At 56.5% G+C, this 24,600-nt stretch overlaps 1 protein-coding gene across 6 annotated transcripts; it reads left to right on the top strand.

Moving 5' to 3' along the window:
* Nucleotides 1-43: 43 nt before the first annotated feature.
* PARP3 (poly(ADP-ribose) polymerase family member 3) lies at nucleotides 44-24,107 on the top strand. Of its 6 annotated transcripts, none has more exons than XM_039482139.1 (14): nucleotides 128-177; nucleotides 1,557-1,611; nucleotides 6,328-6,413; nucleotides 6,512-6,581; nucleotides 7,406-7,609; nucleotides 9,305-9,430; nucleotides 12,601-12,792; nucleotides 13,322-13,457; nucleotides 16,019-16,245; nucleotides 17,026-17,187; nucleotides 17,910-17,996; nucleotides 18,663-18,840; nucleotides 19,455-19,601; nucleotides 19,876-24,107. In XM_039482139.1, the coding sequence occupies exons 5-14, from the start codon at nucleotides 7,433-7,435 to the stop codon at nucleotides 20,043-20,045; spliced, it is 1,602 nt and encodes a 533-aa protein (XP_039338073.1). In that variant the 5' UTR covers nucleotides 128-177; nucleotides 1,557-1,611; nucleotides 6,328-6,413; nucleotides 6,512-6,581; nucleotides 7,406-7,432; the 3' UTR covers nucleotides 20,046-24,107. The 6 variants fall into 6 exon arrangements, with proteins under 6 accessions (XP_039338076.1, XP_039338072.1, XP_039338073.1 ...); XM_039482140.1 differs by lacking the exon at nucleotides 128-177 and adding an exon at nucleotides 2,688-2,799 and having other exon boundaries at nucleotides 1,467-1,611; XM_039482141.1 differs by lacking the exon at nucleotides 128-177 and having other exon boundaries at nucleotides 1,468-1,611; nucleotides 7,409-7,609.
* Nucleotides 24,108-24,600: the final 493 nt, after the last annotated feature.

Raw genomic sequence — 24,600 nt, 5'->3', positions numbered from 1 at the left:
ACGCCCCTTTCCTCCCTCATTGTGCCCCGCCTCCCCCTCCTATTGGACAAATCTTCCGCTGCCCCCTCCCCCCGTCTCCTGTTGGTGAGCTGAGCTGCCTGTAAACAGGGCTTGTTCCGCAGCCGGTTTCGTTTTGCGTATGCGCAGTGCGCTCTTCTAAGGCGGGGGTTGTGTGAGGTGAGTGTGCCACGAGGGGGCGCTGCGCTGGGGTGGCCGGGCTCGGGGCGGGAGCCCCGGGGCTAGTTTGGGGAGAGGGGCTGGGCGCTGGGGCTCGTTTGGGAGGGGGAGGGCTTGGGGCTGGTTAGGGGAGGGGCTGGTTGGGGGGGGCTAGTTTGGGGGGAGGACTTGGGCCCTGGCCTGGCTGGGGGGAGCCTTGGGGCTAGTTTCAGGGGAGGGGCTGGGCCCGCTCCTGGGCCTGGCCCTGGGGGTAGTGATCTGTATCACTGTGGAGTGGTGGTGTGGGGGACCTTGGTGCAGGTGCAGTAGCAGGTGGTAGCATTGGAGCTGGGGTTCCTGTGTGGGGTGGTGGCTTTGGGGGGTGCTGTTTAGATCTGGACTCTTTGGGGGTTTGGCAGACCCGTGGGGCAGAACGGGGAGGGTGAGCAGACAGGGCCTGCCCCAGGGGGTGCTGAGTAGTCGTGACTCCAGTTGAGTTGAGCGGTATGGGGTGCTCAGCACCTTGCAGGACCTGGGCCAAAGGCCACTAGATTCTAGCAGAGTTCAGACTTGAGAACAGTAGCATCTAAACTGGTCCCAGTTGGGCCTTGAAGTTCCCACCTCACTGAGGGACTGAGATGTCAGGCGGCGGAATTCATGGTGTCCTTCTGTGATGCCATTCATCCACACGGCTCACTGCGCTGGGTGGAGCTGATGGGTGCTGGTATCCTGGTTTGGCAGGGAGGCACAGCTGGTGTTACTTGCCCAGAGTCACTTAAAAAAATGAGGGGCAGCTAGAAAATAAACCCTGGGGGCAAATCTTCAGCTGGTGTAAATTGCCACAGCTCCACTGGAGGATTTACCCCCTGGACTGAGCATGTGCCCTAGCCACTAGCCCTCACTGTCCCCCTTCCCTGCTGCTGTTTAGCTCAGTGGTTCTCACCCCTGCAGCTGCACCCAGCTCAGAATTTCTGCAGGGAAAGAGGCTTGTCCTGACCATATTGTTCCAACAGGAACAGGTCTGAGCGCCTCCAGGCTGGAATGTGCTGGCCTGGCTGAGAGCTACCCCTGTGTCCTCCTTTCTAGGAAGGGGCAGGAGTTTCTCACTGCTGTCTCTCTCTCCTAGCAACTCCCCTCCAGTTCCCCTGAGCCCACGCAGCGCAGAGCCCATGCCAGGCAATCTGCGAGCAGGCATTAGTCCTGGCACACTGACAGTGCAACGTGAGGCTGCCGGCTCACTTCTTCCTTCCCCTGGGCTAAGCTGGCTCCTCTCCCACAAGGGGAGTTGCTTTGCAGTAGAAAGGCTGAGGTCACGGGGAGGAGGAGAATGGCGGAAAGAGCAGGCGGCTGTGCCAGCTCCGGCTTGTCTAAACTTGTCCCCTTTGCATTCCTCCGCTGAGGCCGGCCGCAAGGAGCAGCCCTAGGCCCCCCAGTCTGTGAAGGAGCTCCAGGCAGGTGAGTGCACCTCTGTTTCCCCAGCAGGCCAGAGGGCAGTTGAAAAGCAGCTGAGTGGAGCCTGCAGCTGCCCTGTGAGTCTGTCCCTTGCCGTTAAAGCCCTGAGGGGCCTCAAGGGCAGGGCACACAATCTGCTGCCTTCAGGCCGTGGCTGCTGGGATTGATCTGAAGCATGATTAATTTTGGGACTGGAACTGCGGTGCTGGGCCTTCCCTGCCTGCCAAATTCCTCCTCCTCAAAGATATCCTAGCTCAGGACCAACAAACCCCTGGGTAACTCTAGCGCTCTCCCTGCTCCATCTCCGCCTCTCCAAAGCTCCCATTGCTTCGCTGTGCACAGAAATGTCTGGAAAGGCCCCATTCTCCACCCCTCCCTTGTTTATGTTGCTTGTTTGCTCTTTGCCTCTGCAGGGCTGCTGCCTGCCTACTCAGGCACCACAGTTATGGAGGTGATGCCCCCCCCGCCCAAAAGGGTTAGGTCTTGCACTGAGCCTGGCGAGATTCTGGGGCATTCTGCTCTATGGGTATTGCTGTACAGTCCATACAGTACAGCCATGTCTCTCTGGAGTCCCGTGAATCTCATATTCATGGAGTATGTAGATTCAAGTCTTCATTGCCCATTAGTGGGGATATTATCACTAGAGACTGAGCTGTGCAATCTTTGCCAGGAATTCTTCTGCCCAGCCATATTTCCTTCCTGTTTGGTCCTTGTTTTCTGTATCCTGCTCTTGGCTTATGTTACTTGGACACCTGGAATAAATCGGGTGATTCTTCCAACCCAGGTTCCCCTTTGGTTTGGGGTCTGCTGCTGGCATTGTGTTACTTTGCGCCAGGGTATGCAAACGAAGCTTAAGTGGAGAAGTGCAACCAGTGCTTGCCACTTGGCTGGGTGTATTACATTTCTCTCTTGGTCCCAAGGGAGAGGTTGTGTTTGAGCTGCTTTTTCTGCCACTTTCCCAGAATAGGGGGGCAAAAAAGATCATCTACCCATAAACCCCTTCACTTTACATTTTAAAGATGACCTGCCACATATAGATTTGTGCCCTCCTTCCCACCCACCCTGCTTTCTGCTTACAGGAGGCTTGGAAGGTTTGGGGGTTTCTTGCCTTAGAAATATTAGGCATGGCAAGCCTAGTCTTCTCTGGCTTTACTGGAGGACTCCTTGGCAGCTGCTTGTGTGGACTAAAAGGTCAGTCTTTAACCAAGAGAGCTTTTCTCCAAAGTGTTTAGTAGGTGTTTGAATTCAATAGAGTTAAAATAAAATACCAGTGTTTTAAACAGTGTGAATAAAAATGCTTTCCCTTCCCAGTTCATTCGATTTCACTCTTTTGGTGTCTGTGATGTTATAATTTCAGTTTTTCAGTGGTCCATAGAGTCTTCCAGAGTAGGCTAGACCTGCCTGCTATCTAAGAACTAAGCTGTAGTAGTAGTAATAATGTAAAAAATAGAGGAGCAAAGAAATTTGAAAAAATGTTATGCTTTCTTTGGGCATCTTAAAAAGCACACTAGAGCACAACACATTTGTCCCTGTTCAGGGCTACTGCCCCTGTTTTTCCCCCTTTGTGGTCCACCAGAGGCTTCTCAGCTGTCACCTCTCTTGGACAGAGACCTGCATCTCTCTCCCTCCTGAGTGGGGATCTTTAAGACTTCAGTTTCCTGCCTACACTGTGCGAGCCAGACTGCCTAAACAGACTAGTGTCGACACTTCGCTTTCTCTCCAGCGATCGTGAACAGCATAATGGCCTGCAGTTATCAGTTACCACCCAGCTCTTTCTAAGCAAGCACATTTATTCTTAAGGTGAACGCATTACAGAGAAATATATTAATAACATTAAAAAAACCTACCTATATGCTAAAAGCCTTACCACAGGTCACCCCAATTCCAGCCTCTGGCCCTGGGACATGTCAGTCCTTCAAACTCCACAGCTGGATTTTTAGTGTGGCTATGAGTTCATAACCAGCTCAGATTCAGAACCACCAGGAATAGTCCTGGCTCTTTCTTTATACAGCTTGAGCCTTTGATCTTGGCCTCAAGTAATAAGTAATCAGCAGGCAATGGCTCACACCTCAGGGTGTAGTTTCAAAAGGCCAGTTATCTTTGAAAACTCATGGCAAATGGGGGAGGTCCCAGATGACTGGAAAAAGGCTAATGTAGCGCCCATCTTTAAAAAAGGGAAGAAGGAGGATCCGGGGAACTACAGGCCAGTCAGCCTCACCTCAGTCCCTGGAAAAATCATGGAGCAGGTCCTCAAGGAATCAATTCTGAAGCACTTAGAGGAGAGGAAAGTGATCAGGAACAGTCAGCATGGATTCACCAAGGGCAAGTCATGCCTGACTAACCTAATTGCCTTCTATGAGGAGATAACTGGGTCTGTGGATGAGGGGAAAGCAGTGGATGTGTTATTCCTTCATTTTAGCAAAGCTTTTGATACGGTCTCCCACAGTATTCTTGCCAGCAAGTTAAAGTAGTATGGGCTGGATGAATGGACTATAAGGTGGATAGAAAGCTGGCTAGATCGTCAGGCTCAACGGGTAGAGATCAACGGCTCCATGTCTAGTTGGGGCACTCTGCTTGAAACCGGCTGCCAAGGGTCAGTCCTGGGGCCGGTTTTGTTCAATATCTTCATTAATAATCTGGAAGATGGCTTGGACTGCACCATCAGCAAGTTTGCAGATAACACTAAACTGGAAGGAGTGGTAGATACACTGGAGGGTAGGGATAGGATACAGAGGGACCTAGACAAATTAGAGGACTGGGCCAAAAGAAACCTGATGAGGTTCAACAAGGACAAGTGCAGAGTCCTGCACTTAGGACGGAAGAATCCCATGCACTGCTACAGACTAGGGACCGAATGGCTGGGCAGCAGTTCTGCAGAAAAGGACCTAGGGGTTACAGTGGACGAGAAGCTGGATATGAGTCAACAGCCTTCTTGGCAACAAGGGCACACTAACGGCATTTTGGGCTGTATAAATAGGCGCATTGTCAGTAGATGGAGGGATGTGATCATTCCCCTCTATTAGACAATGGTGAGGCCTCATCTGGAGTACTGTGTCCAGTTTGGGGCCCCACACTACAAGAAGGATGTGAACAAATTGGAAACAGTCCAGCAGAGGGCAACAAAAATGATTAGGGGGCTGGAGCACATGACTTATGAGGAGAGGCTGAGGGAAGTGGGATTGTTTAGTCTGCAGAAGAGAAGAAGGGGGAGGCGGGATTTGATAGCTGCTTTCAACTACCCGAAAGGGGGTTCCAAAGAGGATGGATCTAGACTGTTCTCAGTGGTACCAGATGACAGAACAAGGAGTAATGGTCTCAAGTTGCAGTGGGGGAGCTTTAGGTTGGATATTAGGAAAAACTTTTTCACTAGGAGGGTGGTGAAGCACTGGAATGGGTTACCTAGGGAGGTGGTGGAATCTCCTTCCTTAGAGGTTTTTTAGGTCAGGCTTGAGAAAGCCCTGGCTGGGATGATTTAGTTGGGGATTGGTCCTGCTTTGAGCAGGGGGTTGGACTAGATGACCTCCTGAGGTCCCTTCCAACCCTGATATTCTATGTATAGCTGGACTTGGGGAATTTGCATTCAGCTCCCCGTAGCTTTTCCCCATGAAAACCACTTAACACGTTTTGTTCCATAGTCCATTCTTGTCTGGCCCATTGTTCACTATAGTTCTGTGAACCCCCAGGTCTCGCATCTTCCCCCCCCCCCCCCAAGAAGTTATGTACAATCCGGGCCCTCAAATGAATAGTTAATGTATTAGTAATACAGTGGGCCCCAAAGAGCCTCAAACTTAGTTCATTGAGATTTCCCAGGGATATTGCAGAAAACTGACACATCTGTGATACCACTTCTCCCACTCCTTAAAAATTCCTCAATCAGCAACCAGTCACCAAGGAAACCTGTGTGTCATGGTCACCCAAAGGGGGTGCTCTTCCAGCCAGCCAAGGGGCTGTCTCTTTCAGCTGCGTGTTGTGTAGGACACACTTGTTGTGCCGGTACATCCTAACACAACATGCTTTGTGTTGCTGCATAATCCCATCACACTGCTTTTTGCCACATCGCAGCTGGACGCTGAGTGAAGTCTGCAGGTTTAACCCAGGGGGTTGAGTATGAAATCCCCATTGATGTCAGCTTGGCTGGAGCTGTCTGGGTTTGACTGGGTGTGGTTCACTTGGAGTGTGCGCTTGTGGGGTCAGATCACCAGGCTGGACTCAAACAAAGGGAAGGGGATATTTAAATAAGGATCCAGCAAAACTCGTTCCTCCTTGGCTGTGCTGAGCCTGAAAGACCTGGTTTGATTGTTCAGAATGCCAGACCATTTGCCCACAATGGCCAGGTGAACAGTGCTAGAAACTGGCTTTGCCAGATCTGTGTTTAAACAGAGAGTTTAGAGAGTTTCAAACTTGGTTCCCACTCCAGTTCAGACAGGGCCTTCCCTTAAGCAGAGATCTCACATCAACGAGTCAGAGCCTCTGATCACCACCTCTCTCCCAAAGAGTAAAGACCCACCCATGCTACAAATACAGCCGAATCAGGGACCTGGTGACAGTCAGGCTTTTGCTGCCCCTCCTCTCACTCTGGTTGGATATCTCCCATGGGGCAGGAGAGGAACAGCAAAGCCTGGGATGCAGTCCAGGACTTAGGCTCTGCAGGAGAGTGCTGGAAACACATATTCACCAGCCTGCCCCAGAGTGCAGTAGACTAAACTCTCCCTCCCGCAGCACGCTTCCTGGGCCGGCAGCCCCGTCAGATGATTACAAGTGGATTAGCTGGATGTATCCGTTGACCGACACAGGGCACTAGACAGGTATTTCATTCGTTGAGCTTGTCTCCTGTCAGTTTTCAGAGTAGTAGCCGTGTTAGTCTGTATCTGCGAACAAGTACTCCTATTCTTTCTCCTGTCAGCATTTGGGAAAGACAGACTGCTCTGTATGGACCAAGGACTGAGCCCAGACTAACCAAACATCCTCTGAGGGTCAGTGGTTTCCCCTTCTTCCTCTTTGGTTGCCTCTGTCACTCATAATCCTCGTCCTTCCTCAACCACTTCAGTGCTGCATGGTCCTCACTAGTCACATCCCCTCTGACCCAGCCCCTGGGCCTTGGACTGTAAGTTCTTTGGGACAGTGGCTGCAGCTTGGCTTGTTCCTTGTATGCTCATCACACTTCCCAGTGCTCCAAAATGAAATAGCAGCTGGAGGGGCTTGCGCTTTCTTGGCGTGCATGGGGCTAGTGGGCTAGGGTGGGGAAAGGAGGGAGGTTTTGCTAAGCAGATATGGGGAGTTGTCCTGTGAGGTCTCCAGTGGAAGGGTTGGGGAAAGCCTCAGTATAGTCCAGCTGTGCTAGCACTGGAAACGTGAGGGCGCCTGAGCTTGGGACATTTTTTGTAGACTATTGCAAAGTATCTTCCATCTAAGGATCTCCATGCACTTAACACACACTAGTGAGATGAAGCCTCCCACATCCCCCTCTTCGAGCTGGGGAACGATTATTATCCCCACTTTATGGGTGGGGAAGCTGAGGTGTAAAGGAGCGTGAAGTGACTTGCACCAGCTCACACACCAAGTCAGTGGCAGGGCTGGGAGCAGAACCTAGGTCTCCAGGTGCCATAAGCACAAGACTAGCCGTCGTCCCTGGATCCAGTCCTGAAGAGCTCTTGGTGTTCACCCAGTCCTTGTATAGCTTTGAGATAATCCTGGGAATTGAGCAGGCTGGCCTGTGGCAGAGAACGCCCCCCTCGCCCTCCGTCCTGCCTCTGCAGGACATAAGTGACTCTGACGGAGGCCCTAATTCTTATTGCAGCAGGGTGGCCATTGCTGCAGGGGAGCAATGGCCCCCAAACGCAAGGCGCCTGCCAAGGCCCAGACCCAGGGCAAGAAGGTGAAGCAGGAGCCGGAGGAGGACAGCGTCCGCTCCACTGTGGAGGCGCTGAAGACCGCTCCCAAGGAGAAGCTCAAAGCCAAGATCGACTCTGCCTGCCAGCTGAGCAATGGCAGCGATGCCCAGGTATGAGTGAGGCTCAGGCAGCAGGGTCCCCTGGAGAGGGAGGAGACACCTTCCCATGTCACCCGGCCCCAGGACCGGCCTTAGTGAAAATGGTTTGGGCGAACTTGTATTTTGGTGCCTCCTCCTCCCACCATTACCCTTGGCTCCTATGGGCTCCCATTACCTCCAGGCCATTACCAATACTTCATATGGAATGTCCACAGGAAGGTCCATTCAATGTAGATGAGCGTCTCCCATGGTCCATTGTGAGTTAAGTGCCCCTTGATGAGACACTTACTTTGACCACCAGTCCCTTCAGGATGTGCTGGCTAACTACCTTGTTACACCAGGAGCAAACATTTGAAATACAGCTATAGAGCCAATACTCAAACTTCAAATACAAAAATGATGCATGCATACACCTAGCATAAACATATTCAGCAAATCATAACCTTTTCATAGACATCTTACATGCCACATTTTGTACAAGATTTGTTGCAAATATATAACAGTGGTTGCAACGATCTACATGGTCATGTTTTAATCAGATAACGTCACAATGAGTAAACTGCTACAACTAGCAGATTCCTAGGCCACTGTCAGCAGAAGTACAGAAGTAAGGGTGGCATGGGATATGGTGTATTGCTACACTTACTTCTGTGCTGCTGTGGTGGCTTGTGGTGCCTGGCGCTTGGCCTGTGGCTCAAGGCAGGCTTTACGCTGTCACATGAGGGCTGCATCTTGCCAGAGCCCATAGCCCTCCTGCAGCCCCTAGCCACTCCTGGCTCACCGCAAGCATTTTGACAGGAAGTATTAAGCAGTAATAACAACAACGATATAAGTGTGTGTGTGTGTGTGTGTGTGTGTGAGAGAGAGAGCCTGTGTGTGTGTGTCTCGGGGTTGTGAGACTGACACACACACACAATCTGTGTTCGGGGGACTTTGAGAGACAGAGTGTATGTGGGTTTGAGAACCTGTGTGTGTGTGTGTTAGGGAAGTTTGAGAGACAGCGAGTGCACTGTCACTTTAAGTCTCCCCTCCCTTACCCCCTGCTCTGTCCAGCTCCCTCCCTCCCCCTGACCAGCCTCGGCGTTGCTCTGGGCTCCCTGGGGCTGGGGCAGAGCTGGAGCCCCCGGGGCTGAGGAGCGAGTGAGGGGGGGGCTAGGGAGTCGAGGTCAGGGAGAAGCCAGCCAACCCAGTTCGAGGGAGAGGCCAGAGAAGAGAGGAGTCCAGCCACAGCCAGCTAGCGGGAGCCCGAGTCCCTTATGGTGCCCCCCTGACTACAGTGCCGTGGGCCCATTTGCCCGGCCCTGAGGCTAAATGCTGGTGCTCGGAGAGCCCGCTGCCTGAACCCTGGGAGAGAAGGCAGTTCGGGGGTTGCGGCAGAGCTGCAAGGACTTGGTCCCTGGGAGCTTTAAAGCACTCTGGCCTCCCAGCCCTAGGCAGAGCTGAAAGAGACCTCTTCCCACCAGACCCCATCAGCTAACGCTGCTCCACAGGACAGTCCCAGAGATCCCGGCCGGAGGGATCCCCTCCCTGTCTGACCCACTGCAGACCCCGTTACTAATGCTGCTCCACAGGACAGTCCCAGGGATCCCGGCCCAAGGGAGCCCCTCCCTGTTTGACCCCAGCACAGGCTGTCCCGGAGCAGTCGTGTAGCCATCCCTGCTTGAGGGGACACTCATGTTCACTGCTCCCCTGTGGTGTGTTGGATAGATCCATGAGGATTACGACTGCATGTTGAACCAGACCAACATCGGAAACAACAACAACAAGTTCTACATCATCCAGCTCATCGCTCACAATGGCAGCTACAGCTGCTGGAACCGCTGGGGTCGCGTGGTGAGTACTCTGCGCCCCGGCCAGCCACCGGTACAGCTGGGCCAGTATCTCCCTCTGCCAGCCACCAGGGGGCGTTGTTACAGGAGCTACCTCTGCTGCTATGAGGCCAAGGCCCAGCCAGGGCCGCCCATCCTAGGGGACATGGCAGTAAGCTAAATCCAGGGCGGTTAGACACGGCACCTGCACCAGGTGTTTAAATTACATCCTTTACTTGCTGGCATTTGTTTGTTTATTTGTGTGGCTGCACAGACCCACATGCTCTTCTTTTCCCCCTGGCCCCACCCCCTTGGGTACTGGAGGTGGCTGACCCCACAAAAGTCTCCTTGGGGAGACTCAGGAGGGTACAGCACACCCTTCCCTCTCCCTCCGGACAGGCCAGGGAAAGGGGGGCTGAAGCCACCGGGCATGTCCCTCCGAGAGGTGCCAATGGGAGTGTCTGGCTCCCTCTCCAGCAGGGACTTGTCAAGCTGTGAGCTCTGCAGGGGCTATCTCGCTGTGCGTGCAGTGCCCAGCACGTTGGGGGATGGACACTGCCATGTAAACTGGTGATTTACATTGGCTGCTATAGTGAGATTCCCTCCCTGACCACTAGGTGTCAGTCTCAACCCACTTCCTCAGGTTCTTGGAACTCCCCTGATGTCAGTGTCATGGGGAGACAGTCCCAGCAGAAGCCAGTGTTAGCACCAGGGCTGTTAGCCTCAGTGCCCTGAGCCCTGGTGACTCAGATCTCTGCTAGATGCTCCCAGAGAGGCCGAGCCTCGCAAACTCCTGAGCCAGGCGAGGGACAGCCCAGCCCGGTGCCTCACTGACAAGGTCCCAGGAGCTCTAGGGCTGTCCCTGCCCTAATTTGCTTTACACAGTGCCGGGTGCAGCTGGTGTAGCTTTAACTTCCAGGCAAACAAGGCTCCGGTAGCCCGTAGTGACGGCATGACCGACCGGGCAACTTCCTGCCCCTTTTGGGGAGACCAGCTGGTATTAGGTGTAGGCCAGATTAGATCATCCTATGGAATCGAGTCTCTTGCTCTCCCGGTCCAGATAGGAGTCGCCTGCTCCCAACATGGTTCTCTTGCCTGCTGCTTTCCTCTTTGTGGCTATTCTTGCAGGGGCCATGGGCACTTGGCAAAGCAGGGGGAAAACACTGTTAAGTAAACACTTCTTCCCATCCATTGCCCCGGGCAAAAAACTAGCAGAGGGCATTGCACTTTGGCAGGAAAATCCACCTCTATCTGTAATGTCCCTCATCTGATTTACCCAGGCTAGCCAGAATAACCCTACCCTGGGATTGGAATACGAGTGTGACATTTTGGGTGGCTTGGCAAAACTGGGCATGCAGAACAGTCAAGGAACTATGATGTGATTGGAATAACAGAGACTTGGATGCTAAAGGAGTTGGTGGATGTGATTGTAGAGCCATTGGCCATTAGCTTTAAAAATTCATGGCGATCCGGGGAGGTCCCGGATGACTGGAAAAAGGCTAATGTAGTGCCCATCTTTAAAAAAGGGAAGGAGGAGGATCCGGGGAACTACAGGCCAGTCAGCCTCACCTCAGTCCCCAGAAAAATCATCATGGAGCAGGTCCTCAAGGAATCGATTCTGAAGCACTTAGAGGAGAGGAAAGTGATCAGGAACAGTCAGCATGGATTCACCAAGGGCAAGTCATGCCTGACTAACCTAATTGCCTTCTATGAGGAGATAACTGGGTCTGTGGATGAGGGGAAAGCAGTGGATGTGTTGTTCCTTGAATTTAGCAAAGCTTTTGATCCGGTCTCCCACAGTATTCTTGCCAGCAAGTTAAAGAAGTATGGGCTGGATGAATGGACTATACGGTGGATAGAGAGCTGGCTAGATGGTTGGGCTCAACAGGTAGAGATCAACGGCTTCATGTCTCGTTGGCAGCCGGTTTCAAGCAGAGTGCCCCAAGGGTCGGTCCTGGGGCGGTTTTGTTCAATATCTTCATTAATGATCTGGAGGATGGTGTGGACTGCACTCTCAGCAAGTTTGCAGATGACACTAAACTGGGAGGAGTGGTTGATACGCTGGAGGGTAGGGATAGGATACAGAGGGACCTAGACAAATTAGAGGCTTGGGCCAAAAGAAACCTGATGAGGTTCAACAAGGACAACTGCAGAGTCCTGCACTTAGAACGGAAGAATCCCATTGTCTGTTACAGACTAGGGACCAAATGGCTAGGAAGCTGTTCTGCAGAAAAGGACCTAGGGGTTATAGTGGATGAGAAGCTGGATATGAGTCAACAACGTGCCCTTGTTGCCAAGAAGGCTAACGGCATTTTGGGCTGTATAAGTAGGGGCATTGCCAGCAGATCAAGGGACGTGATCGTTTCCCTCTATTCGACATTGGTGAGGCCTCATCTGGAGTACTGTGTCCAGTTTTGGGCCCCACACTACAAGAAGGATGTGGAAAAATTGGAACGAGCCCAGCGGAGGGCAACAAAAATGATTAGGGGGCTGGAGCACAAGACTTATGAGGAGAGGCTGAGGGAACTGGGATTGTTTAGTCTGCAGAAGAGAAGAATGAGGGGGGGGGGGGTTGATAGCTGCTTTTAACTACCTGAAAGAGGGTTCCAAAGAGGATGGATCTAGACTATTCTCAGTGGTACCTGATGACAAAACAAGGAGTAATGGTCTCAAGTTGCAGTGGGGTAGGTTTAGGTTGGATATTAGGAAAAACTTTTTCACTAGGAGGGTGGGGAATCACTGGAGAGGGTTCCCTAGGGAGGTGGTGGAATCTCCATTCTTAGAGGTTTTTAAGGCCCAGCTTGACAAAGCCCTGGCTGTGATGATTTAGTTGGGAATTGGTCCTGCTTTGAGCAGGGGGTTGGACTAGATGACCTCCTGAGGTCCCTTCCAACCCTGAGATTCTATTCTATAAGAGTCAGGCTTAGCTGGGAAGCTTAGTTAAGTGGATTCATGCCCCAGAAGGATACATGCTGCCTGTGTTGACTACCCAGCATGCAGTGCAGCCTTGTTGCCTTTATCAAATGGAGAATTGCATGCTGGGGCCTGTAGTCTCCACAGGCCGCACCTGTGTGAAGGTGCCTGCAGCTGCACTGTAGAGGCCAGCTGGAGCCCTGAGTTGAAGGGGAAGATGAGCAGTGAGTACAGGAGTGGGGCACCAAGCCTGACCCTGCTGCGGGTTTCTTCCCTTCCTAGGGGGAGGTGGGACAGTCAAAGCTCAGCACCTTCCCTTCCCTGGAAGCCGCCAAGAAGGACTTTGAGAAGAAGTTCCGGGAGAAGACCAAGAACAGCTGGGCTGAGCGGGAGAACTTTGTGGCCCACCCTGGCAAGTACACCCTGATCGAGGTGCAGCATGGGGCTGAGGAGGAGCAGGAGGTGACCGTGAAGGTGAGTGACCGGGGAGCCCTGGGATAAGCGAGGCTGCCCCCACATGGAGCCAGGGAAACAGGAATTTTCCCGAGGCAGCTAGGGAGATATGTGCCATGGGGCTGAGGGGCTGGCACGGCCCCTTTTGGAGACTCGGGGGAGCAGGGAAGGCAGCCCCACTCCTGGCTGCGCAGTTGCAATGCAGGGGTATGTATCCCGCTGCTGCCTGAGAGCGCGACGGGAGCTGGTGGGAGCTTTGCCTCCATGAGAGTGAGTGAGGGTCTCGGGGTTTGGCCCAAAGGCGGCAAAGTGACATGTTCTGCTTCAGATGACGGCCCCAGTTCACCCCCTCAGGGCAGCTCCCCGCTGGAGACAAACTTCCATGGGGAGGGGTGGCTGGGCAGGGCTGGGGGGATCCATTGCTGGCTCTGTTGGCTCTGGGGGGCCTTTTCCCTGCAGCGGGCCTGGTGGTGGGTGGGAATGTCCTACGGGGAGGGAGGGGGAGCCCCTCTGCCTGTCTGAGCTGGAGCTTTCCTCTCCCCTCCCCCAGGTGGACAGCGTGGATGGAGGGAAGCGCTCCAAGCAGAGGACACTGCCCTGCAGCCTGGACAAGGCCACCCAGGAGTTGGTCTCACTCATCTTCAGCAATGACATGTTCAAAGAGGCCATGCAGACCATGAATATCGGTACAGTGGGGAGCGGGGCCCTTGGGGGATGCAGGGGGGAGGCAGCCCACCCCCCCGCACCGTCGGCCCCGCTGCAGCCCGGGGCTCCTGGCTGGGGGCCCAGCAGCCCTGCTGCGTGTTTCTGTTAGCTGCCTCCAGGGCTTGGTCAGAGGGCCCAGGCCATGCTGCTCTAGGGCAGTGGTTTTCAAACCACAGGTCACGACCCAGTACTGGGTTGCGGAACGTAAAGCACTGGGTCGCGATGGCTCTGGTCGGCACTGCTGACCGGACCGTTAAAAGCCCTGTTGTGCTGCCCTGCTAAGGTAGGCTAGGCTGGGAACCAGCCAATGGGAGCTGGCAGGGGTGGGGGGCAGTGCCTGCGGGTGAGAGCCGCATGGAGTTGCTTAGGAGCTGGACCTGCTGCTGGCTGCTTCTGGGGTGCAGCACAGTCCGTGGTGCCAGGACAGGCAGGAAGCCTGCGTTAGCACCCCCACTGCGCCGCTGACCGGGAGCTGCCCAAGTTTAGCCCGTATCCCAATCCCCTGCCCCAGCCCTGAGCCCCCCCAACTCAGAGTCCCTTCCTGCACCCCAAGGCCCTCAACCCCGGCCCCATCCCAGAGCCTGCAGCCCCAGCTCAGAGCCCTGACCCCCTCCCACACCCCAACCAGCTGCCCCAGCCCAGAGTCCCCTCCCAAACCCTCATCCCCAGCTCCGTTGGGTCACGGGCATCAACAATTTTCCTCAACTGGGTCGCCAGAAAAAAAGTTTGAAAAAATTGAAAACCCCATGGCCCCCCTGCCTAGAACCCGGACCCACTGCTGGCTGCTTCCGGGGCACAGCGTGATGTCAGAACAGGTAGGCACTAGCCTGCCTTAGCTGGGCAGCGCTGCCAACGGGACTTTTCATGTCCTGGTCGGCAGCGCTGACTGGAGCGACTCAGTGCCTTACATGCCGTGACCCAACAAACTTTGAAAAACGCTGCTCTAGATCAGTGCTCCCCAAACTTTTTTGATCGCGCACCCCTATCAGTACAAAAATTTTTGAGCGCGCACCCTGTGCCGTGCTGCCCCAAGCCAAAAAAACAAACAAACTGCTCAGACTCCCACCGCTCGAACTGCCAAAGCAAAAAAAAAAAAAAAAAAAGCCACCCGAACTGCCGAAGCGGCGCTGCTCCTCCTGCCGCACACCCCGAAGGATCCTCTTGTGCACTCCCCACTTTGGAGACCACTGGCCTAGATCACAGGGTGACTGGCTGAGTTGTTCCCTGTAATCAACCTGTTCCAAGCTCTGGAGCTGGGTACCTGGGGCAATGATGGAAGTGGGTTTGGTGCTCCCAGCCCCTAGAGCTGTATCACAAAGCTGTGTGATAGGTGGCTGGTTCTGCTCAGGAGCAGTCCCAGGGCTGGAATAGCAGGGGCTGCAGGTCAGGCTGGAGGGCATTGGCAGGGCTGTGGGGGCTCAGGGCTGGGATAGCAGGGGCTGCAGGTCAGGCTGGAGGGCATTGGCAGGGCTGTGGGGGCTCAGGGCTGGAATAGCAGGGGCTGCAGGTCAGGCTGGAGGGCATTGGCAGAGCTGTGGGGGCTCAGGGCTGGAATAGCAGGGGCTGCAGGTCAGGCTGGAGGGCATTGGCAGGGCTGTGGGGGCTCAGGGCTGGGAAAGCAGGGGCTGCAGGTCAGGCTGGAGGGCATTGGCAGGGCTGTGGGGGCTCAGGGCTGGGATAGCAGGGGCTGCAGGTCAGGCTGGAGGGCACTGGCAGGGCTGTGGGGGCTCAGGGCTGGAATAGCAGGGGCTGCAGGGCAGGCTGGAGGGCACTGGCAGGGCTGTGGGGGCTCAGGGCTGGGAAAGCAGGGGCTGCAGGTCAGGCTGGAGGGCATTGGCAGGGCTGTGGGGGCTCAGGGCTGGGATAGCAGGGGCTGCAGGTCAGGCTGGAGGGCATTGGCAGGGCTGTGGGGGCTCAGGGCTGGAATAGCAGGGGCTGCAGGTCAGGCTGGAGGGCATTGGCAGGGCTGTGGGGGCTCAGGGCTGGAATAGCAGGGGCTGCAGGTCAGGCTGGAGGGCATTGGCAGGGCTGTGGGGGCTCAGGGCTGGGATAGCAGGGGCTGCAGGTCAGGCTGGAGGGCACTGGCAGGGCTGTGGGGGGCTTGGGGCTTGGATAGCAGGAGGCTGCAGGGCAGGATGCAGGGACATTGGCAGGGCGGCTGCAGATCAGGACTGAGAGGCATTGGCAGAGCTGTGTGGGGAGCCCCAGCTGGAATAAAGGGGTGCTGCAGGTTAGGGTAGAAAGGAATCGAACTGACATCCTGCTTGCTCCTCATTGTCCAGAGGAAGGTGCCTGTGATGATGACCCATGGCTGGGGCTGGGTGTGAGGCAGAGGGCTGCTGCAGGCGTGCAGAGAAACCACTGCCCTGAGGGATGGGGGAGAGGCTTGTATGAGCTCAGGGTCTCTCTGAGGGATTGCCCTGGGGCCCCCGAGGAGAAGGGGTCACGCTTAGGTCTGGGGGGGATGCAGGTGCCCCTGCTGGCAGCCAGCTGAGCCATCCATTGCTCGTCTCCCCTCCCCATGCCTGTCTGCCTGCCCCAGACGTGAAGAAGATGCCGCTGGGGAAGCTGAGCAAGCAGCAGATCGCCAAGGGCTTTGAGGCCCTGGAGGCCATTGAGACGGCTCTGCAGGAGCAGCCGCTGTCCTGCAGGCAGCTGGAGGAGCTGTCGTCCCGCTTCTACACCATCATCCCCCACAGCTTCGGCCGCGCTAGGCCCCCTCCCATCAACACGCAGGAGATCGTGCAGGCCAAGAAGGACATGCTGCTGGTAAGGGTCCTGCCCACGGCAATTGGGCTGGGTCTGCACTGTGCTGGATTCTCCTGCTGGCCAGGGCGGGTCCCCCAGTGCCGGGGCCAGGCCTCCCTTCCTCACAGCTTTCCTGCTGCCTGCCCAGTCTCCCAGATGGGAATGTTCTCCCTCCCCCTGGCCCTGGGCTGAGGCTGGCTGGATTTCCCTGGGGCCAGCAGCGCAGCACCACCTCCTGGCTGGGGGAAGGAGTCTGTGCTCCAGGACAGCGCTTGGGGAAGCCACCACCATCACCCCTGCTGTTGCCGTGGTGGTGAGGTGGGGTGGTACTGTGCCATTTGCTTCCTCGGTTCTAGAACGGGGCCGGAGTGCCCTGTGAGAGGGAGAAGAGGCCCAGCCCTGCACAGAGAAATAGCCACCCGGAGTCTGCGGCATCTCCTTGTTGGCATGTCTGGCGCTCGCCTGGGAGCCCAGCGGGTTAGGGGGCACGGCGCTGCCCACCACCGCCCCAGCAGGGTGGCCCACTGAAGAATGTGTGGGCCGTGTGCATCCAAACTCCCATGAGTGCTGCGGGCGAAAGGGCCTCTCCTTCCCCAGGGGTGTAAAACCAGACCCCCTTGGGGAGCCTCCGGGCAGGCTGAGGCCATGCTGCGAAGGACAGCAGGGCATACAAACCTCAGCTGGGGTCATGCCCACCCTTGGCCGTGCCATCTCTGGACAGGACGGGCAAGGAGCTTCCAGGGCTACTAAGGGGTTAAAGTGGCCCACTCTTCCCATCGGCCCGGCTTTCTGCCTTGGTAGGTGCTGGCAGACATTGAACTGGCCCAAAGCATGCAGGCGCAGAAGAAAGAGGAGGAGGAAGAGGAGGTGAAGGTGGAGGAAGTGCCTCACCCGCTGGACAAGGACTATGAGCTTCTGAAGTGTGAGCTCACCCTGGTGGACCCGGCATTGGAGGATTACCAGGTCTGGAGGGGCTGGTGCACACCAAGTGGCCTGGTGGAGGCAGCAGCTTGGGCAGGAGAGCGATGTGGGGGTCACTAGCCCAGTGTGAGAGGGGGTTGTGGGCTGTCACTTCCCTGAGGGAGCGCCTGGGGACATGGGGTCCTTCCGTCGGTACTTCCATCTTGGTCTGTACAGTGTCAACCCCGCCTCCTGCATGGCACTTGTCTGGTATGGAAAGGAAGCTGCTTCCTCCAGGGCCCACCAGGAGGGATGTGTGTGCCCCTCCCCCCAACCCCCAGGCTATCTCAGCACTGGTGGGCTCTCCAAGCTGGGGTGAGAGCCAGGGAGGAGCCTGGTGTAGGTGAATTGGCCTCTCTCCCCAGGGGTTAGTCCCTCCAGGGCATTGAGGGGTTCCGCTAATGGAGCTGACAGGGCCAGGGGGGAGCCCAGGTCTGGTGAACTTGTGGGTCTGAGCTGGAGCTGCTGGAGGTGTTGGGAACGGGGCGGTTCTGGGCGTGGAGGGAGTGAATGTTTTCAGGTGTCGTCATGTCAGAGGTTTCTCCAGCACCAAGCAGAGAAACCTGCTCCTGTGGGACGGGTCCCAAGCCCAGAGCCCCCAGTGTGGACCTCTGTGGTAGCCAGGTCAGGAGGGATGGGGGGCCGGCACTGAGGGGGTGAGCAGAGGACTGCTGTTGCCCGGTCTTGCCCCAGGTGCCCCCCGATCACTCTGGTCTCCCCCACAGGTGATCCAGACCTACGTAGAGAAGACTGGGGTGAGCCACCGGAAGGTCAAGATCCTGAACATCTGGAAGGTGAAGAGGGAGGGAGAGGTGAGAGCACTAGTGTCCTGCCGCTCGCGGGTGCATGTGTCCATGGGCCCTCGCTCGTTGGCCAGGTGGGGGAGAGTTCGGCACCCCGCAGCTCCCCCTGGGCACAAACAGCTTCTGGATGCGGCGCCCAGCTCCGTGTCAGGCCCCAAGAGCCTGCGGTGCCCTGGCTGTGCAGCAATTGCAACATGGGCTCAGCTCCAGCAGCTTCCAGCTGCTCTGCCTGGGTTCAGCATTGACCATTTAACTGTGCTCAGGGCAGGTCTCGTCAGCCGGCACTCATGGGTGCAGCAGAGGGAGTCCGGCCTTGCCCAGGGCTGTCAGCGTGGCTGATGTCAGCGGCTCGGAACTGGTGCTGACAACGGGCGAAGGGGGCCTCTGGCAGCCTGGGCAGAGGCTGAAGGCTACAGGGGCTCGGAGCTTCAGCTGCCCTCAGGCCCCTCAGCTGCCTCCCCCAGGACAGCAGTGGGGGAAGCGGATACTGCTCTCGCTGCTGCCCGCATCAGTCCTGTTGGCTGCAGGGCTGTGGATCCAGCCCCGTCCCCCAGCGCTGAGATTCCTTCTGCATCAGTGAGGTTATGGGTGGTGTTGGCTGGGGGTGCGAAGCATTTGCAGACGTTGAGTCCCCGCTCTGTCTGGAGCTGAGGACTGCCCTGTCCGGCTCCACAGAGTGAGCGCTTCAAGGCTCACGACCACCTGGAGAACCGGCGCCTGCTGTGGCATGGCACCAACGTGGCCGTCGTCGCCGCCATCCTCAAGAGCGGCCTGCGCATCATGCCGCACTCCGGCGGGCGTGTGGGCAAGGGGCTTTACTTCGCCTCCGAGAACGGCAAGTCAATGGGATACGGTAAGGCCCACAGCTGCCCAGCCTGGGGCGCTCTCCCAGCCACCCCCACCCCTCTCATATCCCCTCTGGGCAAGAGGAGACGCTGGCAGCCTCTGCAAGGCGAGTATCTGTCTGGGGACGGTGGGAAGCCCATGGCATTACATTCTCAGGGCTCCCTTTCCCTCTCCTGCCCCAGGCCTGCGCCTCCTGGATGGTGCGGCCCTGCTGGCAGTGCCAGGTGTGGCAGGGCTGAGTCTGACACCTGGGTGGTGGGACGGCACAGACAGGGGTGCGAGCGAGAGGTTAGACTAAGGGAGAGTGAAGCGAGGAGAGCAGCTTCCCCCTCCTCTTGGCAGAGGAGAGCTCCTGGCTTGGGGGAGCAGGGCTCCCTGGCTTTCCAGGCGGCTTTAATAGGCCACAGCAGAGGGGTGATTGGAAGCACTGGGGGTGCAGTGCGTGCTGTCCCCGCTCACAGTCAGGACGGGGCAAAGGAGCAGAACCAGCCAGGGCAGTGTGCTGCTGCCAGCTCTGAGGAGCGCTACGGGGCAGGCTGTGCCAGCTTGGCAGCCAAGCCAGGCATGGGAATGGGCCTTGCAGCCAGCTTCAGCAGCACAGGCCGGTCTTCCCCTCTCCAGTGAGCTGCACCTCCCAGGGGGTCGGGATCATGTTCCTCAACGAGGTGGCCCTAGGCAAGGAGTATCGGATCACCCAGGACGACCCATCATTGCGCAAGGCCCCCCCGGGGTATGAGAGCGTAATCGCCTGTGGTCGGACTGAGCCAGGTGAGTGTGCTCCCCGATCTGCCCTCCCCACTGGGGGCTGCCACCCGCCTGTGGGCAGGTGGAGGGGGTGGGGATTCAGAATGGGAGCAGGCTGGAGGTGCTGGCAATGGGGGGGCATGACAGAGATGGCGGGGATTTGGAGCTGGAGATGGGTGGGGGATGGTGGAGAGTGGGGGTTTGGAGATGGGATAAGTGGGGGTCTCGCACAGCCTGGTGCTGGCAGTTCCTGGCCCAGTCCCATGCGCTAACCCCTTCCTTGTCCCACCCTCCCCAGACCCTGCTTGTGACCGGGAGCTGATGGTCGAGGGCAGGAAGGTGCTGGTGCCGCAGGGGAAGCCCATCCCCATGGCCAAGTACCAGGACTCCTACTTCAGCCAGAGCGAGTACCTGATCTACCAGGAGAGCCAGTGTCAGATCCGCTACCTGCTCCAGCTCCGCCTCTGAGGTGCTTTCCCGCAGGCCCGGCACCCCTCCAGCTCCAGGAGACCGTGGCCAGCTGTGCCGATGGCGACGATGCCCCGGGGTGCGACCTGCGACAGGGTGAGATGACAGTGCTGAGTGAGCTGGCTGCGGGAGCACCTCTGTTGCCTGCTGGCTCAGGATCCCTGGGTCCCACGGGCCTGGGAGTGATGCTCTCAGACATGCCATGAAATGCATGGCTCCTGCACTTGGAGTCCCTGAGCCATGCTGCCCGGAGGAGGGGGCTGGGGCGCAGCTGCCATAGCCAGTTAAACTCCCAGCAGCCTCTGTTGGGGCTCCAGAGGGGACTCTCGAGTGCTGGAGTCTGCGAGCAGCAGGGCTCTCCGAGGCCTTCTGTTAGTGTAAATAAAAGTGTGTGCGATTGCAATCAGTTTTCCCCCATGTGTCACTCTGGCGCTGGAGAACTCAGCGGGGGTCGGATCCAGGGGCTGGCATGGGCACATCGCTTTGGCTTGCTCTTGCTCCTGGAGCTCTTGTCTGGGAGATCCCAGCAGAGGGAGAAGATCAAGGGACTCCCCTCCCCTTTTTGAGAGGCCTAGGAAACGGGGCCTGTCACAGATCCGCCCCCAGGGAGATCCGCTCACCCTGCACAGTGGCCTCAGGAGGTGTGGGCTGGCCTTTAGGGATGGGGGTGCCCTACCCAGGAGACATGCTGTGGTGGCTGTGGGTGAGGAGATCAGGGCAGGGAGCAGCTGCTGATCAGGATCCCTGTGCAGCTTCCCAGGCACCTGCCAGCCAGGCTCGGGGAAGGTTGCTATCTGGTCTCTCCCACGGATGGAAAGGCAGGAACAGGGAGGAGGCCGGGGGGGCCCGTTAGAAACACTGGTGCTGGGAGAAGTATGACGGGGGGCAATGGGACATGGGATCAGCGGGTGCCGAGAGGAACAGGAGGAGGAATTGGGGGGCCAGAAACAAGAGCAGGGAAGTGGGGCGGGGCTGATACACTCATCGCAAATCTCCAAGTCCGGGTCTGAGCGGTTAATTTGTGCAAAGTAAACTAAAGAGACATATTCCCTTATCTAATCTGGCTACTTATATGGCTGCCATCACCATAGTATCCTGCACCGAGGCAGTAATTGCTAGGCGAGAGAACAATAATGATCTATCTCGCTCTTCCTCGCTGGCCTGGTGGGGAAGGAGCTGGATTGGCTCGGAGCTCTGGGCATCTGTGGGAAGATCTGACTGAGGGGAAGCCACGGGCTCATCTTCGCTGCAGGTAACTCGAGTTGTCCCTTGAGGGTTGTTCCACAGCGAGTGCCGTCCACACCCATGAACCCAGAACTCCAGTGGGATGGGCTGTAGCTCGTGTTAGCTCCACTTGCAGTTGCTCTGGGCATGGCGGCTCTTGCTCGAGCCAGGCTAACTCGAGAGGGCGTAGCTGACCCGGGTTAACTCTGCAGTGCTAGCATGGCCTCTGTCTGAGCTGTGCATTGAGTTCTGAACCCGGGCCCAGTCTGATCTCCTACACAGGCAATTTCCAGAGTCTAGGGCCAGCCCCCAGGAAAGCTCCATCTGCACTGATGAGCTTCCCCTGGGCGGTGGAAGGTGGCTGGCCTGGCAGGTCCTGGAGGCTAAGGCCTGTCTCAGCCAGCCAGAGCCAGGCCCATCAAGGGCTTCGAACTACAGGGCACAGGCTGTGAAGTGGACTCTGCTCAGTGGGAAGCTGTTGCAGAGCAGGGTGGTGGGGCTATGCAGCCAGGCTGCTGCACTTTGGGGGTGTATCTATCCCTGGGTGACTGGGTCTAACCAGCTGCAGTAGCCCAGCCTCAGGCTCGCAGATGCCTGAAGGTCAGGGCTGAAGCTGCCAGGGCGGGGCTCAGCATGGGGGATTTGCCACTGTGGGTATCTGAGCACCCAAGAGCACTAAGGAGCCCCAGGATGAAATCTGGGCCCCTTGAAGTCAATGATAAACCTCCCCTTGAGCTGGAGAGCCAGGATTTCACCCAGGCTCTGGCTGGAGGGGGTGTTCCAGCATGAGGAGTTCTGTTCCAGGGAGCGCTGCAGAGAGAGCCTGGGGCATCTGTACCTCACACACTTCTCCAGTGCCTCCCCTGGCCTACCTGGAGCTGCTCTCGCATCCTCTCATGGCCTGCCCCTCAGGCTCTCCAGGGCTGGGTGGCTTCTGTGGGAAGCAGAGCTGGGGAGATACCAGAGGCTCTTCCCTGCCCCAGCAAAGTGCAGGCGTGAGGGGCCTGCCATGATGTTTGCATAGTGCATTCCTGCTGCATTGTGTCTGCACAAGCACACCTGTGGGCGCAAGGCTGTGTCTATGTGCTGTTTCCCCTAGCAGCAGCCAAAGGGGCAGGTCCCCACTGACTGATCCACGCTCAGTCCAGTTTTTGTGCTCAGGACGTTGATGCTAACCATGCTGTCGGAAGCCAGCTCCACCCCCACTCTGCTCTGCCAGTGCCCCTTAATGCTGACCCTTTCCCAATTGACCCTGTAATTCTTTAGTGAGAGCAAGTCCCTTTGGAGCAGTGGAACGAGATCATAATGCTAATTGCATCTGGGCCCTGATCAGGGCTAGTGCAAGGATATTTTGCGCCCTATGCAAAACTTCCACCTTGTGCTCCCCCCCCACCACCCCCACCCCCAACAACCTCCAAAAACTAGTAAACTTAGCATTATAAACAGCCTGTCAGAATGGGTAACGGCTGTTGTAATGTTTCTTTTTTACCTTTAAGGCATTTCAGTTGTTTGCCTCTGATGGTGTCCCATTCAAAGTCTTACTATTGTGCAAAGCTAAACAATTGAGCCTTGCATTGCATCACCAGCCAGGTTAGGCAGGGTGACAAATCCCCCTTGCCCCAAAGGGCCAGTATATAAAGCAGGCTTTTAAGGTAAATACATTATTCCTTCAATATTACCCATGCACACATCTCACAAAGATTCTCACTCTTGACAAGTTACCAGCCTTGTGTAGATCCCTTCCACGTTCCTCTTTGTGGATAAGTGCCCGTAAGACACGTGTGGGGTGCAGTGAGTTTGTCCGGCCTGCGGTGACAGCTGTTTGTGAAAATCAGGGGGCCCTTTGCCAAGGGGTGCTGGTGTCACAGTGAGCTTGGGGTGGCTGACAGTATGGGGCAGGGCACTGAGGCTGGTGGGGCAGGTAACACTGGGCTGGTGGGGAGGCGGTGCCGGGATGGGGCAGGGGCATGTCAGTCTCCAGTGCTTGGGCTGTGCCAGGGCCAGCAGCCTCTTCACCTTGGAGTCTCCCCTGCTTGCCTGGGGGCCGCTCCTCCTCTCAGGTTCCCCGGCCGCTGCCACCACCCGGGAGGACACAGGTGTGGGGCGCTGCCGCGGAGGAGACACAAGGGGCCGGGCTCGGCTGGGACCCCGCACCTGCCGGCCGAGAGCAGAAGGAACTGGGAGCTGCTCATGGGGAGCCAAGCGGCCCGAGCCCAGGGTGGCGGCAGGGGCAGGCGGAGAGCGTAGCTCACCATGGGGCAGGAGAGGCCGCGTTGCTGCTGCTGTTTCCCGGCCCTGCCGCGTGGCTCAAAGGATGGCTGTAGGCCCCTAAGCAATAGTCTAAAAAAAATTTCTGGGCACCGCTTTTTGGCGCCCCCAAATCTTGGCACCCCAGGCGGCCGCCTAGTTCGCCTAGTGGTTACACTGGCCCTGGCCCTAATTCAGATATAAGGACTGGCTCCCCCCATGCCCTCTCTTGTCAATATCAGTGCGGCGTATAAGGCTGCTGGCTGTTCTTTTGCTACAAGTGGTTTCTTAGGCCTGCTGCCATCAGTCACTTTGTTCCCTCAATAGCATGATAGCACTTGACAATGGGAGCAAAAATCTAGTCAGCCGCACCACCCGCCACCTTGTTCGGCTCACCAACCAATCCAGTCTTGGCCTCCAGCTCCTCCAGGGCCATAAAATCCAGAGGTAAAACTCCCTGAGAATAATGGGTTCCCTTGAAAAAAAAATCTTGTAAACAAGCTAATGGCTGCCATGTAAACTCGTGAATCTATTTCCCCATGTTAAGTTCTCCTCACACCTTCTATGGGTCATCTCGATTATCACTTCAAAGATTTTTTTTTTCCTACTGCTCATAGCTCATCTCAATTGATTGGCCTCTTACAGTTGGTATGTGTACTTCCACCTTTCCATGTTCTCTGTATGTATAAATATCCCCTGTCTGTGTGTTCCATTCTATACATCCAAAGAAGTGAGCTGTAGCCCACGAAAGCTTATGCTGAAATAAATTTGTTAGTCTCTAAGGTGCCATAAGTCCTCCTGTTCTTTTTGCAGATACAGACTAACACAGCTGCTACTCAAACTCGTGAATAAGGAACCTCTCCCCGGCTCCCACCGGTGGGGGGCTAAATGTGCCTTTTCTTCCATCATGGGCCCTGAGTCATGGGGGAGGAGGAACAGGTCTTGTTCCAGCCATTAAAGCCTCTACTCTGTAGAGAAGGGCTGATCCTTCCAGATGGCTCTGGAAGTCATTTTTATTTAGACATAACTGGGCCAGATCTTCTGCTGGTGGAAAAGGGCGTAGTCTGAAGTCAGGGCATGGAGC

The sequence above is a fragment of the Mauremys reevesii genome, linkage group 7, assembly GCF_016161935.1.
Source record: "Mauremys reevesii isolate NIE-2019 linkage group 7, ASM1616193v1, whole genome shotgun sequence".
NCBI classification, from domain to species: Eukaryota; Metazoa; Chordata; order Testudines; family Geoemydidae; genus Mauremys; species Mauremys reevesii.
This window is presented reverse-complemented; position numbering and strand designations above follow the sequence as displayed.